Here is a 21,910-nt window from a genome sequence, read left to right as displayed (position 1 = left end):
AATTTGAGATGGGGCGGAAGTTATTGGGATCGTTAGGGTCTAGGTTTGGTTTTTTGAGCAGTGGTTTGAGGGTAGCAAGTTTCAGTGTGTCTGGGAAAATTCCTTGGGCTAGTGAGCAGTTTATGATATCCGCTAGATGTCTGGAGATGGCGTCTGGCACCAATAGGAGTTGTTTAGTTGGGATATGATCGAAGGGATGGTTTGAAGGTTTCATTTTCTTCATTAAGGATTCTATCTCTAGGGCAGATGTAAGTTCAAATGAGTCCAGAGTGGTGTTTGAAGGGAAAGAGATGGAAATGGGAATATAGGTTGGGTTGGTGGGCAGGAGTGTTAGTAGGTTGGATATTTTGCTCTGGAAGCAAGTAGCGAGCTCATTTGCCTTTGATTGTGCTTGATCGTCTGGGATGGGTGGGGTGATGGTTTTCGTGAGATCCGATACATATGAGAATAGGGCCTTGGCGTTACATCTACTGGTTCACCTTTATCCACAAGTTTATTAACCTCTTCAAAAAATGAAGCAGATTTGTAAGGCAAAACTTACCTAGGATAAATCAATGCTGTCAGTGTTCTATTAAACCATACCTTTCTATATAGTCTGTGATTTTGATGTTTAGAATAGTTTCCATTATTTTTCCCGACACTGAAGTCAGACTCACTTGTCTATATTTTCTTGGATCTCCCCTGGAGCCTTTTTTAAATATTGGGGTTACATTGGCCACCCTCCACTCTTCAGGTACAATGGTTGATGATAATGATAGGCTACACATTTTAAGTAATAGATCTGAAATTTCATTTTTTTAGTTCCTTCAGAATGCTAGGGTGCATACCATCTGGTCCAGGTGATTTGCTACTCTTTAGTTTGTCAATCTGGCCTACTACATCTTCCATGTTCACAAGATTTTGTTCAGTTCATCCGATTCATCACCCCTGAAAACTATTTCCGGAATCAGTATCTCCTCAACATCCTCATTAGTAAATACAGAAGCAAAGAATTCATTTAGTCTTTCTGCAATGGCCTTACCTTCCCTAAAAGTACCTTTAACCCTTCAGTCATCTAATGGTCCAACCGACTCCCTCACAGGTTTTTTTGCTTCAGAAATATATTTTTAAGTTTTTATAAGTTTATGCCTCTATGGCCAACTTCATTTCAAATTCTCTCTGCTTTTCAAGCAAGCATTTTACAAAGAGAGCGGTGGATAGTGGAATATGAATTCTGACAGCAGAACTTCAGAATGCAGCACCATTTTCTGCTCAATAAACATGTTTTATTAAAACAAAACATACATTCTGTTAGAGTTATATATGCAATTAAAACTGAGAAGCATAGAAAAGGACAAGATCTTTAACATTCTACAAATAGTCTTTATTACGAAACTATGTTACCAGACTTTAATGACACTTCCTATGTATAATATTAACTTATTCATCTTTCTAAGATATATATATGTGCCTCAATGTAAACCGTTTTGATGGTAGACTACTTAACGACGGTGTAGAAAAGTTTTTAAATAAATAAATGTATTGATTTTTCTGTATGCTGTGATAAGGTATGCTTTCTATACTCTTTAATTTTTTTTCATGGTTAAATTACAATGTTTTTTTAGAGCAGTAGTTCCCAAACTGGTGTCCGTGGACTGCTAGGCATCTCCAAGACTGTCACAGGGATTCTGCCAGAAAAGAAGCCAGCCAAAGTGCAACTGTTGAGTAATAGAGCCTGCTGATCTCAAGTCTGAGGAGCTCTGCTCTAAGACCTCTAGTGCCTTAACCCCACTACCTGGTTCCAATGCCGAGGAGAGGAAGATTGCAGCTTGAAAAAGACCAAACTTGTATGGAAAGGAGGCAGGGAAGCGTGCGGCTGATTGCCACAAGGAGTCGGAAGCTGCACCAAGAGGAGAAGGGAATGCATGCTGCCTCTGGCATCTTCATCAGCCACTGCTCTACATGACTAGAGGTTACAGCAAAGAGGGTGACGACTCTGAGGAGCATTTCTTGCCACTCCTATATATGCTCTGATTGTCCTATTGCACTGACAGTGAGGGCAAAGAATGCTGCAGTGAGGGAGTAATATGGCCATATTGGGAGTTAGAGAGAAGGAGCCATAGTGGGATCAGAGTTGGAGAAGGGGTCATAGGGAGGAAAGGGAAAAAGAGAGAGCATAGAAGTGAAAGCTCTTGGAAAGGGCCTTAGGAGGGAGGAGGTTAGAGCTATAAATAAATTGCTTGGCACCTTATGGGGTGCTTTAAACCTGCTGCTGCAATCTATTGCTCTACTGAGATGTTGATATTTATATGAGTGCCTTGAAAATGCTGCTCCAACCTATTGTGCTGAGATGTTTGTATTCTTATCGAATGTGTTGATTTTACTGTTAGATTCTTTGTCCTGTTGTTGACTTATTTCACATTTAATCCTGTTCTACAATTTACCTGGTTTAGTCCTGTCCTTGATGGATATCAAGTTTAGTCCTTACAGAAGTCTCCATCAGACTGTATGTTATTTTTTGAATATGTTATACCCCACCTTGGGTGAATTTTTTTTTTTTTGTCATTGTAATTTCTTTTATTAATTTTCAAATAACAAACACGAAGATGACAATAAAAACAGTATCACATATTGAGACACAAACGAGAATCCAAGAATATAACCGTATTAACCAGAGAACATAGTATAAACTTCTTGGGAGATATATAAATAAAATAAGATAAGATAAGAAGGAAAGGATAGGGAGAAGGGAACACATAAGTAGAGAAAAGAAAAGAAAGAAGAGAAGAAGGAGGGGAGAGAAGGAAAGAAAAAGAGAAAGAGGAAGGAAAAGAGAGAAGGATCCCAATAAAACGGATACCAGTATTTGAAAACAGCCAGAATGTATGGTAAGACAAAATTATGAAGCAACATAGTTTTCAAGAGGTTTCCACATCATAGACCATTTGGCCAGTCGATTGGACTTGATCATCATGGATTTTTCATATTTACTGTACAGACATACTGTATTCCACCATAAGGGTTCAGATAGCAACTTGCTGAGTTTCCAATTGGACATTATATTATGCAAGGCGATTATGAGAAAGAAATCTAATAAACGTCTATGAAGGGGAGGTAGGTTAAGAGCCGGATGAGCCCCTTTGAGTATTATCATAGGGTAAGAGATTGGCATATCAAGGGCCAGTATGGAGGAAATCGTGGACCACGTGTGCTTCCAGTGTTGCGGCCTCTGCCGCTTCCCCTTCTCTAGCCCTGAACAGTGCCTACCTCCGCTGCTGGAAACGCCGCGTTCCGCATGCCCGAGACTCCTGCGGCTCTACCAGTTCCACGTGGCGTCTGCCATTGCTTGCCCGTCTCTCCGCTGCCTCGCACGCGCGTGAGGACGCCCACTATGTGCGCACAGCTCCCGGAAGTCTGGCCCCGCCTGTGCTATGACGCCACGCCCTTAGCCCGATATAACTGGCGTCCGGACTCCTTCTCTTTGCCTTGCAACGAGGTTCACTACTGCCTAGTAGTTCTGAGTTGCGCTTCGTCTATACCTCGTTCCTGTCTTGACCTTTGGACTGTCTTTGACTTCCCTTCAGCTTGCAGCCTGCCTCCGACCTTGGTCCGTTCCTGACTCTGCTTCAGCCTGCCGCCTGCCTCAGACCTTGGTCCATTCCTGACTCTGCTTCAGCCTGCCGCCTGCCTCAGACCTTGGTCCGTTCCTGACTCCGCTTCAGCTTGCAGCCTGCCTCCGACCTTGGTCCGTTCCTGACTCCGCTTCAGCCTGCCGCCTGCCTCAGATCTTGGTCCATTCCGACTTTGCTACAGCCTGCTTCAGCTCATTGCCAGCTACAGACTCCGTTCCACTCTACAGCCTGTTCCAGTCCACGGTCTGCTATCGCTTCTATCACAGCCTTCAGCCTGCTCCCGGCCCAGCATTCTACAAAACCTGCCTCACGGTCCGGTTTCCTACAGGTATCGCTGCCGCCCACTGCCCTGTCATCAGCTGGCCCGCGACCTGCACTGCCGGTCCAACAGACTGACTTTCACTCTTGGACTTTCCATACTACACTTCCAGCCCAGGCTTTCTCTGCTACTGGACCTTGAACTGATACACCAAGTCCCAAGGTTCCAGGACCCTACGGGCTCCTCCTGGGGGGCTCCTGGTTCCCGGGTGAACATCGCCAGCCTGTGGCTCCGCCTCCCGGCCTACCCTGTCATCCCAGGTGGGCCGGCCCAAGGGTCCACTATCCTGCCTGCAGCACCCAACTGCAACATCCAGTACGTGTTAAAGGGACAAAAGAAAAGCATGTGGTCCATAGTAGCTTTATCAGTTAGGCATGACAACAATTATGGGTAGTGTGAAGTCTGGCCTGATGTAACTTCCGAGGAGTCCAAAGGGCCCTATGAAGAATGAAAAACGAAGTTTGCGTAATTCTAGTAGGGAGCGAAGTACGAATGGAAGAGTTCCATATGTACTCCCACATCTTATCAGAGGGAATCACATTAATGTCCGAGGACCATATGGGGTATAATTTCTTAGCAGGTAAATGCAGCGAGAGGCTTTTGATAAGCTTATAAAGTCTGTAAGCTAAGTGAACTTTAGGTCCATATTCTAATATTGTAAGGAGGTGAGGCAATTTATCCAACAACATAATAGACTGGATCAATGATTGTGTAGCATTATGTAATTGCAACCAGGCATAAAACTGAGTGGAAGGAAGATGGAAGTGCTCCTTCAGTTGGTGGAACGTTAGCAAGTGACCATTTGGCATGATGGAAGAGATATACCATATCCCCGTGTCTTGCCATTTATTCCAATTGAGAGGATGATCACCAATTTTAATCATGGGATTATGCCAGAGAGGTACCAAGTATGAGTTTCACCAAGTGGAGGTATGAGAAGGACAAAGCACATCAAAATCCCGCAAGGCTCTATGTAAGGAACACAATATACAGTTTGAAGTTAAACTAGTAAGTAAAGTCATACCAGGGAAACTATGGATAGGGAAAGGAGAGATAAGAGAGCATTCTTTAGCGGCCCAATGGGGGTTGCTCTAATTGAGAGATCTCCGAAGCAAAAAGATGGAATCCTTGTTGCAGTATAAATGCCTGATGGTAAGGAAAATTAACCCCACCATGGGGCTTGGCACATTTCAATTTAGCCAAAGCAATCCTAGGCGCTTTGTTTTTCCACAAAATTTAGTTAATATCCTATCCACTTGTAGATATAACTCTCTAGGGAAAAAGATAGGAACCATGGATAAAATATAAGTGATTTTAGGAGCTAAAACCATTTTAATGGTCTCTAAGCATCCCCACCAAGTAAGATGTATTGGAGACCACTGAAGAGTGATATCCCTCAGTTGTTGTAGTATGTAATTTTTACATTGAGATAAGGTGACATGCGGGTCCATGAAAAACCTGATCCCCAGATATTTTAAACCTTTTGTAACCTTCTGGACCAGATGACGGGACAAGTCCAGCACTGAGGCTAGGGAATTTAAGGGCAGGAGTTCAGTTTTATGCCAGTTTACTTTATAACCAGAAATCAAAGAATATGAAGCGATCAAATCGAATAAGTAAGAAAGAGAGACATCCGGGTTAGTTAGGAAAAGAAGGACATCATCGGCATAAGCGGATAATTTAAAAGTATCAGAACCAAAAGATACACCTTCAATAGAGGGACTGATGTATGGCTAGCAGTAGTGCTTCCAAAGCCAAATTAAACAAAAGCTGTGAGATAGGACATCCCTGACAAGTGCCTCTAAATAACTGAAAAGGTTGAAACGCCTGACTATTAATGTACCAAAAGGCCTTGGGGGAATGATATAAGAACTGAACCCAGGCTATAAAATTAGGCCCGAATCCAAACCAACAGAGTGTGGTTATTAAGAAACGCGGTTGAAGGCCTTTTCAGCATCTAGTGATACAGCAGCGCTGGGACAGGGGAGGAGAAAAGAGATTCATGTATGTGAAAAAACAAACAATCGAGTATTATTGGCTATTAGTTGACGTTTGATGAAACCTGATTGATCTGGATGAACCCATAACATTGGAAAGACAAGTGGCTAAGATCTTTGCGAAAACTTTGTAATCCGTATTTAATGGGTCTGTAATTGGCCGGGTTGGTGTCGTCCCGGTCCGGCTTTGGAATTACTACTATGCAAGCATCAGTGAAAGCAGAGGGGGTAGAACTTTGTGAAAGCATAGAAGAAAAGTAAGTCAATAAATGAGGCGTGAGAGATTTCTTGAAAGCATGGTAAAAATCCATAGTGGTCCAGGCGCTTTGCGAACAACAAGAGAGGAAATGGCAGATTTGATTTCTTCAGATGTAAATGGCGTGTCCAGTAGATTCATCTGCTCTGAGGTTAATGTAGGGTGAGAGAAGTGAGAAAAAAGTTCTGAATCACTTCCTGAGATGGGCAAGCTTCAGATTGGTAAAGCAAAGCATAGAATTCACGAAATACATGTAATATGTCAAAATCCGTAGTGGCCACCTGCCCAGAAGGGGAGACGAGTTTGACGATTCGTTTCCTTTCACACTTTTTCTTGAGGTAGGAGGCTAATAAATGATCACATTTTTTGTTCCCAGTGTGGTATTGAGCTTTAGAATGAAAAAGGTGAAGTTGGACCTGTGAGCTGAGATGTTTATATTGATATTTCGCTTTCTGAAATATTAATAGTGAGGAAGCTGTAGGAGAGTTAATGTGAATTTGCTCCAATTCAGCAACATTTTGCTGAAGAGTTAACAGTTCCTTTGCTTGAGAGCGACCCTGATGGATCGAATAGCTGATTATCTCTCCTTGTAGCGTAGCTTTAAAAGTTTCCCATAAAGTAGCAGCTGTCACATCGCTGGTAGAATTAAGCTGAAAATAGTCTGCCATTTTGTTCCTTATGAAGTCAGGAAAGTCAGGCTCTGATAAGAGTGAGGAATTAAATCTCTATTGTTTGTCCACCAAAATAGGCGAGCGGAGGTTACATTTGAGGAGAATAGCAGCGTGATCTGAGACCAAGTTAGGGCATATTTGAGTAGATGTGATGTGAGGAATCAGACTGTGTGAGGTCAAGAAAAAGTCTATATGTGAATACGAGGAGTGTGGGAAAGAGTAGACGGTAAAATCTTTCGTTGTAGGATACTGCAGCCGCCAAGGGTCAGCAAGCCCAAATTGGTCCATGAGGTGATGTAATGTTTGGGTGGACTTGTATTTAATGAAGCGGGCCTTTGTTTTCTTATCCAATAGGGGATCCAATAGCTGGTTGAAATCTCTGCCTATGATGCATGGGGAGGATTCCACGGAAAGTAGTTGAGCAAAGGCATCCTGAAAGAAACTCGGGATATCTGCAATGGTTGCATAAAGATTAAGAATTGTGTAGAGTTATTTATGGATTTGTATTTGTATATGATTCCATCTTCCATTAATGTCAGCGGATTGGAGGGTAATAGTGGCATCGAGACGTTTGTGAAGCAGGATAGCTGTGCCTCTTTTTTTTTTTTGTTCGCTGGACTAAAGAATTCTTGACCCACCAATTGTTGCTTAAGCTTGAGTGATTCTGCTGTTGAGAGGTGGGTTTCCTGAATTACAGCAATGTCTGCTTGCAACGAATGGAGATAAGTCAAGACCTTCTTTTGCTTAATAGGATGTGAAAACCCATTAACATTCAGTGAAGCAATCATGATCGAATCTATGGTGGACACCTTCTATGAAAAGGATGAGACTGGATGGAGTGGCTGGCAGTAGGAATCACAATGACAAGGTAAAAGAGAGACTGAGCCCTTAGGATCCAAGGAAAAAAAAGAGTATCTATAGCGTACAATGAGAAAACCAAAAACAAAATGAAATGGCTAAAAAGCCAAGTAGAGTATATAAATGGGAAATGACAAAAATAGCTAGCCAGCGCCTTTTCTAGGAGCCAGCAGCCCAAAAAGCAAAAAAAGGGCCTCAAGGTGGAAAATGAGTGAAATAAAAATAAGTTACTAATTTAAGTAACAGTGTGAGCAAAAGTGAAAAAAAACCAAAAAAACCCATATCAGAGATCTTTTCAGGTTACCATCTGAAAGCCTGTTCAAAAGATTTCAGAAATTCATCTAGGTCCGCAGGAACATAGAAGAGTTTGGTTTGGTTGTGATAGGTAACCCACATCATAGCTAGGTACAACAGGCCGAATTTCACACCTAAAGAATGAAGTCTGGGTCGAAGCGCTAGATAGGCCTTGCGTCTTGCAGCTGTGGTTTTTGCCAGGTCTGGGACAAATAAAATTGAAGTCCCTTGATAGTTGAGAGGCAAATTAGTTTTTGCTGCTTCAAAAATTTGCAGCGCTTGCGGATAGCGCAGGACCTTAAGTCTCGGGTACTTGGAATTACGAATTGTTCTCGACGGTATACAGTGCACCCGTTCTAATTCAAATGGGAGAGAGAATTTGATACGCAATATAACAGGAATCATCTGGGTAAGGAACTGAATGAGGTTATTACCTTCCGCACCTTCAGGGATTCCTAATAGCTGAACATTGTTCCGGCGATTCCGATTAGAGAGATCTTCCAGGTCGTGACTCAGTGACTCTACCTCGTTCTCCAGTTTTGGGAGTGGTGCGATGGTGAGTAGTAGAGATGAAACCTGTGTTTCGATATCTTCCAGTCTTGTGTTTATATTTTCAGTTTGAGAGGTCAGGGATTGAAGGTCTGATCGGATCGCTGTAGTAGTATCTATATTGGACTATAGCATGTCCTTAAGCTGGTTTAGTTTGGCTAGCACTAGGTCTGCAGATGCCATGCTTTTAGGCGGAGAGGCCTTATCCGGGGAAGGTGGATCTTGCTTCGCTCTCTTGCTCCTGGTCGCTGCCGCAAACACAGCTTCTATTTTCCCGGATTTGATAGATGCCATGCTTAACCACACAGCAACGGGCTGCTAAGAGGTGAATAATCGCTGTAAAATGCTGAAACCCCATTGCGAAAGAATGAGTTCTTTCAGAGCCAAATCTCAAGCAGCCATCTTGGTCTCAGCGCAAGAGCGCCCCACCTTGAGTGAATTTCTTATTCAAAAAGTTGAACAGTAAATCCAAATAAATAAATAAGCATTTGGGCTGGAACTATGGGGAGAGGGAAGGAGGGAGAAAGCTAGTGAAGGAGCTGCAAGAGGGTTAGGAGATGAGGCAGAGCACTTAGGAAGGGGCTATGGGGAGGGAAAGAGAGAAGACACTTGGGAATGGGACCTCATGGAGCGGGGGGAGCAGCACTCAGAGAGGGGCCATTGAGGAAGAGCAGGAGGAATGTAGGAGTGCAGGAAGGGGCCTTGAGTGGGAGAACCAGGGAAGGGGAATGGAGGGAGAGGACAGGAAGGAAGGCAATAAAAAAGGGGCCATGGAGAAGGGAAGGCATTGGGGAGGGGTCATGGGAGGAAACCAGAAGGGAGAGCACTCAGAAAGGGTCCTGGAGATGAGGGGAAGGCATTTGGGAATGGGTCATAAAGGGAAGGCAAGAGGGAGAACACAATTCATATCAGAAACCATTCCTTATTTAATATCAGGTTGTATAGATTACAGGTGATGCTGGATTGCATATTTAGGGAGGAACAAGCTCTTATGAAATTCCAAAAAATAAAAGACCTGGTAGACGATCAGTAATAGGAACTGAGGAAAGGCACAAGTCCAGTTTGTATTGTTGATAATTAAGTGTTTTCTGACTGACTGATGTTTTATGACTATTTTATTGTTGTACACCACATTGGGTAATTTAATTTAAATCAGGAAAGCAGTCTAGATATGTCTGAAACCCTTACCTGAGGAGTTTAGTCCCAAGAGCACACAATTGTATTTATAACCTCGGGCTGCTCCGGCTAGCTGACTCCTTCCCAGCTCTACTCTTGATCCCTGGAGGAGATTCTTTCTATGGGAGGGGTAGACTCATTTATGGTCCAGACAATGAAAGAAACGCTATTGTGTCCCTTGTGTGTTTTTGTAGCTGTGGAGATGCTATGAATAACTAAACAGGACCAAGTGCTGGGTGTTAAATAATAATTTACTGATTTAAGGCAAATAAAAGTCCATCTTTAAATACTTGTGCAGTTACAGATAATGTCTTTACAGATAGAGTGTTTCACTGTGGGTAGGTGTCCTTTCCTTTCAGCACACTGATTGAGCTTCCCATGGTGATGTAAATTGGACACTCCAAGCTCTCCCAGCGGCTTATCCGTGATTCCTAAGTCAGGGGCCCCCTGCTAGCATAGTACAATCCTACCTTACAGTCCAGCGTCTTCCCAAACACCCAGTCCTGTGTCCTGGACCCAAGTTAGTGGAGAATCTGGATAGGGTCTCCTCGCTCTTCCTTGACTCTATTAAGTGGATCTGAAATGGTGATTCCTCGGGTTGCAAAGTCTTTGGGAGGGAACCTGCTGATCCACCCAGGCTCCCAGTGACAAGGGGTGGCTTAAAACCTCTTCACAACAAAAAGTGTATTTTCCTTCTTGAAAACCAGGATACATTTCGGCCATCACACATCTCACTCAGGAAGATCTGTCACTGGTCTTGCCTACCTAGTGAGTAAAGTGGTGCGCATACGTCTTCAGTCCTCTGGCTTAAGACCCCTTTTGCCCCAAAGGAAAATCTAGCAAAAATCTATCTTACTGAACTAAATACTTAGGGATCATCTGGCAGGTTGTGCACAGAGGGCAATCCCCTACACAAAAGGGGAAACCTGATGAGGCAGGAGGCCTCAGCAGGGAGGAAAAAAAGTCTACATCTTGTTTCTCTGGTGTTTGCTCTAAAATGAAGCTAGCCACACTCTTAAACCACAAAATGGCTGATTATAAAGGCCCTGAGTAACCAATCCCTGCTCTCCTAAGTGGGAGGAGGGCAAGAGGGGATGGATAGCTCAAGACGTTATATTTCTGTAAATCGAACTGGGAATATTTAGTGGCAGAATGGAGGGCCTGGCCACATGGTTTTAAATAAATAAATAATTGGATATTTGTTATTACATTAATCAGTTTTCCGTATGGCATTTAACTGCATGTAAACATTAAAGAGATACAAGTGGGGGTCTGAAAAATGTTTGGAGGCTGAAAAGCAGTCCATGCTGCCCAAAAGGTTGGGAACCCCTGCTTTTTGAGCATTGTACTTATTCTTTATATTTGTATTTTTTTATATTTGATGTGTGGTTGTTGAGTATCTTTTTCATCCCTCTGAGGAAGCCCTTAAACCTAAAACATAGTCCACATTGGGGCTTACATACACCTCAGAGTTACCATTTTGTTGGAGTCAGCTGGAATTTTCAGGATCCTGTGATTTCTCCTGATGCTGGAGCTCTTACTTTGGCGATATTCACCTTCTAATGCATATCTTGATAAGAACTACAAAACTGTCCAATGAAATGTGAATGTTATTATTTTGGAGCATTGTCCTCATTGCTTTATCTTTGTGATTATTTATGTGGTCTGGGATGTGTTATCGCATTTGCAATATTCAACCAAATCATTGACATTTTCTCCTTCATTTGAGTGACTCATTTTTATATTTTTGCAACCTAGAGTCAGCATTCATTAAGGGAAATTTTAAAAATCTCTTCTCTGCTAATATTGGGTTTTCTTCAGCTTGGAGAAGAGATGGCTAAGGGAGATATGATAGAGGTCTATAAAACAATGAGTGGAATGGAACGAGTAAATGTTAATCAGTTTTTTACTCTTTCAAAAAGTACAATGACCAGGTGACACACAATGAAGTTACTAGGTAAATCATTTAAAACTTATATGAGAAAATATTTGTTTACTCAATGCATAATTAAGCTCTGGAATTCTTTGCCAGAGGATGTGGTGAAAGCTATTAGTGTAGCTGTGTTTAAAAAAGGTTTGCTCATGCGCCCATTGTCTGAGGGAGGTTTGATGTGCCCCAACATCCATTTGTATAATGTGGCTACTTTACTTTGTCATCTGCAAGACTGGGTGGCTGCTACGGAGATTTTGATTCCACGGCCCTTACTTCAGGCTTGGTGCGCACCTTTTGATTTATGCAACATCCTAGGGGCTTCGCCATCCCTCCTACCTGCTCATATCAAAAACTTTCCATACTTTACAGCCTGTCGCACGGCCTGGAAGAGATTGTGCACACAACTCCACATCTCCTGGGGGACCTTCACTTTCGCTAATATTGTGGGGTTGCCAGCGTTCTCACCTAGCTGGGAGGCATCTGCTTTTAAACATTGGACCGTGCTAGGACTGCAATATGTGCATCAATTGTTTGATCCTGTGAGCAATTGTCTCCACTCCTTTGAGGATTTACAGTCTCGCTTTAATCTCCCTTCTACTACATTTTTTGCTTATTTGCAGATCCGACACTTCCTACGGAGTGGGGGACGCTCTTCCACTGATACCACTATACACGAGTCCCTGGACAGATTCCTCATGCCTACTTCGAACTCAAGGAAATGCTCTACAATGGTAAAGAAACTTCACCTCCTGATCTCCTCGGACAGGGCTATAAAATTGGCGGCCTTATGGTCCCAGGACTTACATTGCCAAGTCTCTCCCTTTCATATAACTAAAGGTTTTCAGCGCATTGCCACCTATGTTGAAAATGTACAATTGAGGGAAACTCAGTTTAAGCTACTGCACAGACTTTATATCCCGCCTACTCTCGCTTATAAGTGGAAGCTGACGCCATCAGCCGCTTGTATTAAGTGTGGTAAGGAGCCTGCGACTTTGATTCACAATTTTTGGGACTGTGAGCTAATTCAGCGTTTTTGGACCAAGATCCTTCGTTACCTGAGTGGACTTCTAGCCTTTAATCTGCCCTTGAACCCGCAACTTTGTTTACTGCACATCATCAAAAACACGCTCTCGGACCCAACTACTTATCCCATGGGCCAATTCTTATGCAAAGCTTTTTTGTTGGCCACACAGACCATCCTCACTCAGTGGCTGGCGAAGGAACCTCCTTCAATTACGCAGTGGAGGTTACGACTTCACAGACTGGCCATCTTTGAGCATATGTCAGCGAAGACATCGCCATCTCAACGACGCTATGACCTCTACCTGGACATGTGGAATCCATACCTCTTGTCTCTCAACCCTAAGGCTCGCAGCAAAATCCTGGCCTCCTCAATTTGAGGATGCTGTTATTCTCAATTTCTGACCCTTAGGTTAATCCTGCTACTCAGATTTTGTCCTGGGAGACCTAGTTATAGCTGGTTTAGACAATAGCAGTCGACCTCTGCAACTCTACCCACGGACAAATCACACAAAGACAATTGAACACTGACTGTTTATTTTCTATTTCACGTGTTCGGCTACCATTGAGACTCATCAGATAAGATTATTTTATGTTTTCCTACTTCTATACTTCATGTCTTTGGCTGTTGGTGCTGTATTAATCCTTCTTTCATCTTAACCTTCATAGCGCTCGGGGTGGGGGAGGGAAAGGGGGGGAGGGGGGGAGGAGAAGGGGAGAAGGGGAGAATCGAGCAAGCTGGAAAGTAATAACTTCTTGTTGTATTCAACACATCCCCTTCAATATTGTTAATCATCATTCCTTCTTCTATATCAGATGTCTCATATTGTTGTTATTTCTATCATGATCCACGGTCACGGACCAGGGGATCTTACCCATCTGTAACAAATTTCAAGAGGTTATTTGTGATGTGATTCATGTTATTGAAAACTGTGATAAATAAAGGTTTCAAAAAAAAAAAAAAAAAAAAAAAAAAGGTTTGGAAAAGTTCCTGGCAGAAAAGTCCATTAAAAATTATTAATGTAGAGTTGCAGAAATCCACTGCTTATTCTTGGGATAAGCAGCTTGGAATCTCTCTACCCCTTGGGATCCTGCCAGGTTCTTGTGATCTGGATTAGTCACTGTTGGAAACAGGATGCTGGGCTTGATGGACCTTTGGTCTGACCCAGTATGGCAAATCTCATGTTATGTTCTTTCTTATTTAGTAGAGTGTTGGTATTTTGGATGTTGTGTATGTGTATTTTATGTGGTTTGTTTATGATTGTGTGTTAGTGAGTTATCAATTTTTTTAAATATTGACTTTTGTAAATTAATAAATCCTGTTTCTATTAAATTACACTGATGGCAGTAATTTTTTTGTGCCACCTATTTATATATTTTTTATAAAAGAAATATATCATGAACTACACAGGAAAAAGACAGTAATAATAATTTACTGATGCTATGTCTAAAGAGCTAAATATTTATTTAAAATATAATTTCTATACCGTACACTCCCTTGATTATGACGGTTTACAAAAGGTTTTACATATTTAAAAATTACTTAGACAGTACTTAAAACATAACATGTAAACTAATATATCTATATGGTCAACATTGCTGTTTCTTTTGAAGACAGCCATGTTTATAAGGGGGTTCTTTTCTTATGTGCTGTCTTACTTTTTACCACAGAAGGTAATTCAATTTAACTCTGCTTCAGTTTCTTAAAAGTGCTTTTAGGATGTACTCGGACATACTAAGGTCTTCAGATGTTTGTTCCAAACTTCTGCTAGCAGGCTTTCTTGACTGCTTTAAAGTCCAACATTGTTGTTAAGTGCTCTGGCATGGTATTCCAGAGACAGTCCAGCTATGGGACTAGTCTATCCCAGATGAGCTTGGTGCACTGTTGGCACTTCTAATAAACCTTTTGTTTTGGGAGCATGAAACGCACTGTGGAGTGTAAACCCGTAAAACCGTGCCTGGCCAGGAAACTAGTATTGCTGATTGATTTATTTAGCATAGTTAGGATTTTGTATTTTATTCTAGCTTGAATGGTTAACTCGGGAAAGGAAACCAGTACTGGGTCAGATGGTCATATTTACTCTGGCCATTTATTATGCGAGCAGATTAATTTTGCAGCAATTGCAGCACCCAGGGACCTTAATTTTAAAATGAGCACGCCTGACTACATGGGTGGAATTTTAAATCATCCTCAGAAGTGGGCGCATATAATATAAAATTCACCTAACGCGGGTATGCGTGCTCCTGATTTTAAGCTGTTAAATGAGGAAATGTTATTTGCCTATCTTTCCTTAGGACTTATCAGCTTTTTAAAACTTACACGCACGAAGGAAGTAACCAGTTTGCCCATTTAGTCCACCAGTTTGTCCAGTCTATCACTAGGTCATCAAAACCCCTCTGGTTCTTCAGCCTGTTCTCCCCCTCAGTTTACCCAGACTCCTCACCCAGTCAATTTTTGGCTATAACGAGTTTTACTCTGACTTACCCCTGAAAAAAAAGAGAAGAAGTAAATGCACGCGAGTACCAGCCGGACACACACACTGCATTCGCTGGTTTTAAAATCAGGATTTGTGCGCATAAATGTTGGCCCCCGGCCCGAGATTCCCTAACCCGCCCCGTGTATCCAGGGTGGTGTGGCCATAGGGCATTGCCCTGAAATTCAAACCAGACTCATCGCTTCCTTAGAAAGAGCAAGCAAGCAAGCACAATCCTCCAGGGAGCAGCAAGAGGCCATCGGCAATTCATTGCCACCGCCTCAAGGCCTGCTTAAGGATAGTCTCAATTCTTCTGTCCTGTGCTTCCTTCAAACCGCTCCCACTTCCACTTCCACAGTGATAGTCATCTGCTTGGTGATGGCACACACCAGCGCATTCACTTTCAGGAAGCGCAACTGCTCTCTCTCACTCTCTCTGCTGGATCCAGGGACTACTCGGCTAGCAAGGCTTGTCCCCCCTTTAAAATTAGCTTCCGGGGCTCCCCATTCAAGATACATCAATTCTTGAATAGCATTGCATAATGCTCTATGCAAGGAATCTAAATGGGATTCTTCTTTAGCTCAGATATGGAATCAGCACCCGGCACCCTTAGCATCTTCAGTGCCTGGGAGATCCTAGCCGGCAACTCATAGCTCTCTGGAAAAAAATGTAACCTTGTTTCATATGGCTCCAAACCCCGAAGGAATTTTCCATCCTCCAGGGAGTAAGGGTCGCATTCATCATTCATGCCAACTGGGTCCGGCAGCACGTGCACATGAACTCCAACGCTTACCTGCGGCACCAGGCATGCGGGGATCTGCAGTATGCATTCCTGTCCTCTTAGGACTACCACGCAGTGACCGAGCAAAACCTGTGAGCGAGGCCTAGCCAAAAGGCTGCTCAACCCGCCAAGCTGTTTCTCGTCAGACTTGTGCATAGAAAAGAGTCAGTCCTGCGCTCACTTGAGAAGCCTTCCCCTGCTGGCGAACCAGTTAGGGGAGCCCAAAAATCAGGCAAAACCTCTGACAGGTCCCCCGCCGGTCCCATTCCCGCATCACGCTGGGAAGTGCGAGCTCAGTAAAAGCAGCCGGATATAACTCTCCCTGAGCCTGCAAGCAGCGTTGGCACAAGTTAGGAGGGACGCCAAGCTGAAATGCCTGAATATGGCGAGCAGCACAAGGGTAAACACCCGCTAGCAGCAAACTCCCCAAAGCATCTGACAATTGTGCGCTTCGCTGTGCAACCGTACAAGCGAACGAGGATAGGGTGCCAAAAAACAAGGTCTGTCCAATAGACTCCCTTACGGACACCCAATATATAAATGTCCAATGGGTGGTCCAGGTAGGCGCCAATCTGAACGAACACCCAGGCACGCAAGCATGAACCGGTGTCAGTTTTGTGGTAGACTTGTATGCAGAAAAGCGTGTGAATGCCGCCGCGGCCTATCATGTGGCGTCTGAGAGCAGGGACTAGCCAAAAGGTTGCTCAACCCGCCAAGCTGCCACAACTCCTCAAGTCTCTTGGAGGCAGGAGTGGACGTCGGATCAGCACGCTGATGCTTGGAGACCAGAAGGGGAATGGAAACCCTCACTCCTTTTTTTTTTTTTAATTGCTCTTTACCTGAGCTCAGCCCGTCCTGGCCAAGTATAGAGTCTGTCTCCGGCTGTGGGGGGAGAGGGCTAATGCCTTCACCACCACATTTGGCTTCCTGCACCCACTAGCCTCTCAGCTGGTTCTCTCCTGGCAACTGTTCATGCCAGAAAACCAGCTACCAGACCAAGGCACTCAGCTAAGGGAGGGATCTGCAGATATCACCTCAGGAAAACTCAATTGAGGGTAAGACCATATATCACCACAGGAGAATGGGGCGAATTAATTTCCTTCTTACTTTTCTCTTAATATTTTCCTTTTTTTTTTTTTTTTAAACAATCCCCAGTAGGAAGATGCACGTCCACCATCTGCTGGAGATGGAGAATACTGGCAGGCTGATGTCACTGCAGGAGTATATACATTGTGATGTCAGCTTTGCTCCATCTTCATCTGTTGGTAGAGGTGCATAACCCACTGGTGTGGATTAACTGAATGCTAAAAATAAATATTTTTTCCTAAAAGAAAAATCCTCTATGACATCACACCATTATATTCTTTGAGGAAGTATCACAGTTCTTGCCAAAGGCCACAGCAGAGAGTACTGGAATGTGATATGAAAGAATGTCTAGTTGAAATGGCAGCTGATTTCCTAAAGTTATTTGAATGTTTATTCATAGATTGTATTATTTTTGGCTACTATTGGAAGGTGAGTAAAACTCTGCTCAGCAAAGAAACATTTTAAATTCCCTGTTTTCCAACTGGAGGTCAGTTATGATTAGAAAGCAAGAAAAATGCAATTATTGTTCTACATCATTTGTTACAGAAAATAATGTGCAGTAGAGATGTTCACATTTCTTTAAAAGATTTTTACCACTTAGTTCAAGAAACATGAAAATTATGAAGGTTTGTCAAGTCGAAATGATAAGCTTCTTAACAGAGAAAAGAGTGCATTTGTGGCAGATAATTGGGAAAATCAGAAGGGAATCCAAGGAAAACCATATTAGATTTCTTTGATTAGTAGACCAATAGATCCATAGGAAATAAAACGAACAGATTTTCTGAGAAGATCTAGGGAAAAATCCAAACTTTTCCAGCAATCTCAAATCCACCTAGCTCAGTTTGGAATGATTTGCATATCCCTAATGTACATGTTTAAAATCTATAACGTATACTCCCTTGAAGAAATTATATTCACTAAAATATTACATTAAGCAGAGGAACAATGGGGGAATGACCAACGCAATTAATCTCATAGAAAATGTCTCAGATACCTAAGACAAAAATAAACATAGAATCAACTCTACCTACTGCTATTCCGTATTTCCATACCTTTACCCACTTTGGGATAATATAATTTCAGTCATGGATGCTTGAACAGTACATGCAGTAAGGTTGGTCCTTCCTGTGGGTTACCCTCTTTTGACATTATACTCATTCCTTTTATAGCTAATCTTCTTTAATGTGATTTATTTATATATGTTGAATGTTTGACTTTTTTTTTTTACTACTTATATTTTATTATTTTTATACAGACTATAGATAACGATCATTCCTGTTAGACCACTACTATACAGCTATTTGACACGTTTTCTATTTTATAACATCTGGGCCACAAACAGGTATGGTTTTCAGACAATCCATTATGAATACTCATCAGATGTATTTACATTCAAATGGCCTAAGAACAAAACTAATTTGCATAGCTTATTTACTCTGAAAACCAGATCTGTTTACAGTCCTCCATGATCAAAATTAGAGATCCTGTCCTAATGTATCTAATTTTACAATGCAAATTGCATGTCAGATTTCCTGCAGGCCAAGACTTGACCTTTAAAATTCACCATGCATTATGCTAATTATCTTTCAGGTGCCATTCAGAAGCAACTAGTGAAAAAGTAGCACCTTTTAGAGGAACCCTAGGTTCTTCATCCAGAGTAATATATTTAACATAATCAATGAGCAGTTATTACTGTTTTACTTTTTCATCCAAGCTTCTATTGCTTGCCTGTGTCTAGTGTAAGCTAATGAAAATAAGGTATTACAAAATTGTAGCTTTCATATTGCCCAAGTTAAATTTCAGATAGTGATGGAAAGGTGGAGCTGTGACACTTAAAAGACATTATTTATGTATATATTTAGAATAAAGAATTTTAAAACACGCAGACTGTTGTTAAGGCATCCTAGGCTTTATCTGCTACAGGTGAAATCTCCTGTGCTATTTAATGTTTCTAAGCCACATACTGCAAGCAGTAGTACCCGCCCTCTGGGAATTCATGTAAACCAAATTACTTTAAGATACCTCCTTGAGGATCCTCTTTCTGCAAAGGAGCAGAACTGGATCTGTTTGGTGCCATTTGTGACATCACAATCAACAGGACTCTGTTGGATCCAGAGTGTGAGAGGTAATTGGTGACTTTTTTTTTCCCCTGACATGGCTACTCCCAGAGCTTCGGAGGAGCTGCAAGCACGTTACATAAAGAACTACATGAATGACAACATAATACTCAAATACGGAACGGACTCATCAATGAGCAGCACCGATACCTTGGCATATGAACTTTTGACATAGTGCAGACTTACGGACCTTCGTTTTCAGGTCTTCTTTTATTTTTCCAAGGATTTCATTTATCAGTGTTTATTATAATGAACAAAAATGGGAGAAAAATCAGTGTGGGGAGGGGGGGGGGGGGGAGAGATTTTTCTTCACTGATTTCCTCCAGTTTCTGTTTCATTATAATAAACACTGACACGTTCCCTAGAACAGTAAAATAAAACTTGAAAATGAAGTAGCCTATGCATACCATACAGAGAAGAGAACTCAAGAGGGAGGACTTTTGAGTGGGCAGTGATGAGAGCAAGTGCTGTGAAATTAGAGAGAAATTGGTGGAACTGGGTGCTGCTTGCTATTCTGTAAAGTTCACACACGAGCTGGCACATTGTGCTTTGCTCCTTATTTCCCTAACAGGAAACTTGATCTAATAGTGAGTGGGTCACAAGATGAATCTGATCTGGCATGATGCTGTTCAGAGACTGAGAACTATTACTGTACTATATATATATACATTCATTAATGATCATATCAGCCTAATAACTACATATTAAGCACAGAGTTCATAGCAAAAACATTTTTTGGTTCATAAGTGCTAATTGAATACAAAAAAATAGCGTTGTGATTAATATTAATGCACCATATCTTGGTGTGAGTCTTTATAACCATAATTGTGCATGGATATTTTTTTTCCATTGATTTCTTGAGACAGATATCACAAGATATCTGAAAATGTAGTTAGGACAACACAATTTAAGGAGGCAAATGAAATAGTCTCTTGCTGTATCCATTAATTCTCCTGGGTCCATTGAACAGGAGAAAATTCAGAGTCTTCCTTTCATTTCAATCCACGAATGTATTAAGAAGAAAGATCCTAATTAATTACAGCCCTTCACAAAGTAGGACATATACTATTCTTTATTAGCAGAGGGAAACAGATGGGGAAACCCTGCAAAAAGAACATTAAGAAAGGCCATATGTATGCATGCATTTTAAACCTTTAAAATGGGACAATTTAAAATAAATCTTGGAATCTACCTCGATTGCCGGTTCTCTCGGGCCAGGGAAATATCTAGAGTACCTGAATGTAATCCGATTTGAAGTGCATGAAAAGCAGAATGCAAATCATATAAATAAATAACTACAGACACTAAATAATACATAGAATATATTTGCAACCTTAAGCTAGGACATGGAATCTTCACAAACACATCTTTTCTGGCAAAATATTGTCCATGCACTTGCTTGCTAATTCCTTTCAGCCCTTTATTAATAGGAAGGAAATATTCACGTTCAGCATTTGACAATACTTCTTAAAGAATCACAGAACAGTAAGGGTTGAAGTCACTCACCAATTTTGGCCAAAGAAGCCAGAAGTATCCACAGGGTGATCTCGAAGGGGACCTGCACATGGGGGTAATCTAACGTGAACACAGGGAGCCGGCTCTCCTCGCCCGAGGGCACCGGAGTCGCCACATTCCTGTTCACGCTGGCAGAGCCTGAGCCGGCGTCCCCCACCGGGGAGCCCGAGGAGGACCCAGACGCAGCAGCGGCGGCGGCGGCCAAGGGCACCAGCACCTGCCATGTCAGCCAGGCTGCGAGACAGGAGCGACGGCTCAGCTCGGGGAGGTCAAGGACGCCCATTTATTTATTCTTGCCTGCACACTTTTTTGTTAAAACAGTTTACTTCTAAAGCTTCAGAGCCCTTCTTAGCAAAGCGGCAGCTTTCGGTGAAGAAGCCATGCTACTAAGATTCCAAGGTTTTTTTTTGTTTTTTTTAAAGGTGTTTAAAATAAGGACACAATCTGAACGCGCAACCCCCCCCCATGCAAGCGATCCCGGTGGACTTCCTGCTCGTACAGTCCGGCAGTACTGCTACATTCTCCCTGAGCAGGTGCGCAAGGACACACCCCTTGCCCTGCTCAGCGCTAATTCCCCAGCCCTGCTGTGACGCCGTTCTCTCCCCTCCCTCCTCCTCCTGCTGCTGCTGCTGCTGCTGCTTCCCCCTCGCTCCTTCGCCCCCGCCCTGTTGTCCTCCCATCTCCCTTTTCCCCCTACCTCTGTGCCTCTGCCATACTCCTATCATCATTGCCAGCAGACCACTCCGTATCGAACTGGCAGGGGGAACAATTCAGAACAAGATTTTTTTTTTTTTTTTTTTAGTTTGATTTACCAAAAAAAAAAAAAAAATCTGCAGATTTTTTTTTTCTCAAGTTATGCCTGTCAGACCTAAAGTGACATCTTTGCTCCGGCAAAGCTGAAGCAAACTGTGCAAGGCAGCAAGTGGGTAATTTGGAAGCTCTGATTTGAAACTGGAGTAATCCCAGCAGTAGGTAGATCACAGTATCTGGGTAACCTTCCAAAATAAACGCACAGCTCTCGGGGGCTGCTGTTGCTTCAGTAACAGGCTGGCGTTGGATTGCTTTTGCAATGTTACTATTTTGTAGCCGTTCCTTTTGCAATGTTTTTATCCTTTTGGGTGGGAGAGAAGGTTCATTTTCAAGTTTCCAGCCTCATTTTACATTTTTCTCTGCCTTCTCTTTTCACTTTGCCCAGCTTTTTGTACAATTTGCTTTAGAAAAGGGCATAATCCCCCCTGGCTAAGGAGTTTTGT

General features: G+C 42.4%; 1 protein-coding gene across 1 annotated transcript in view; it reads right to left on the bottom strand.

Moving 5' to 3' along the window:
- Positions 1–21,201, bottom strand: part of LOC115093118 (sodium/hydrogen exchanger 2-like) — a 161,704-nt gene extending 140,503 nt beyond the window's left edge. The window contains exon 1 of the mRNA XM_029604834.1: positions 20,649–21,201. Within this exon, the coding sequence (XP_029460694.1) occupies positions 20,649–20,940 (292 nt within the window). The 5' untranslated portion in view covers positions 20,941–21,201. The remainder of the gene's footprint in view (positions 1–20,648) is intronic.
- Positions 21,202–21,910: the final 709 nt, after the last annotated feature.

This window comes from Rhinatrema bivittatum, chromosome 5 (genome assembly GCF_901001135.1).
Source record: "Rhinatrema bivittatum chromosome 5, aRhiBiv1.1, whole genome shotgun sequence".
NCBI lineage: Eukaryota > Metazoa > Chordata > Amphibia > Gymnophiona > Rhinatrematidae > Rhinatrema > Rhinatrema bivittatum.
This window is presented reverse-complemented; position numbering and strand designations above follow the sequence as displayed.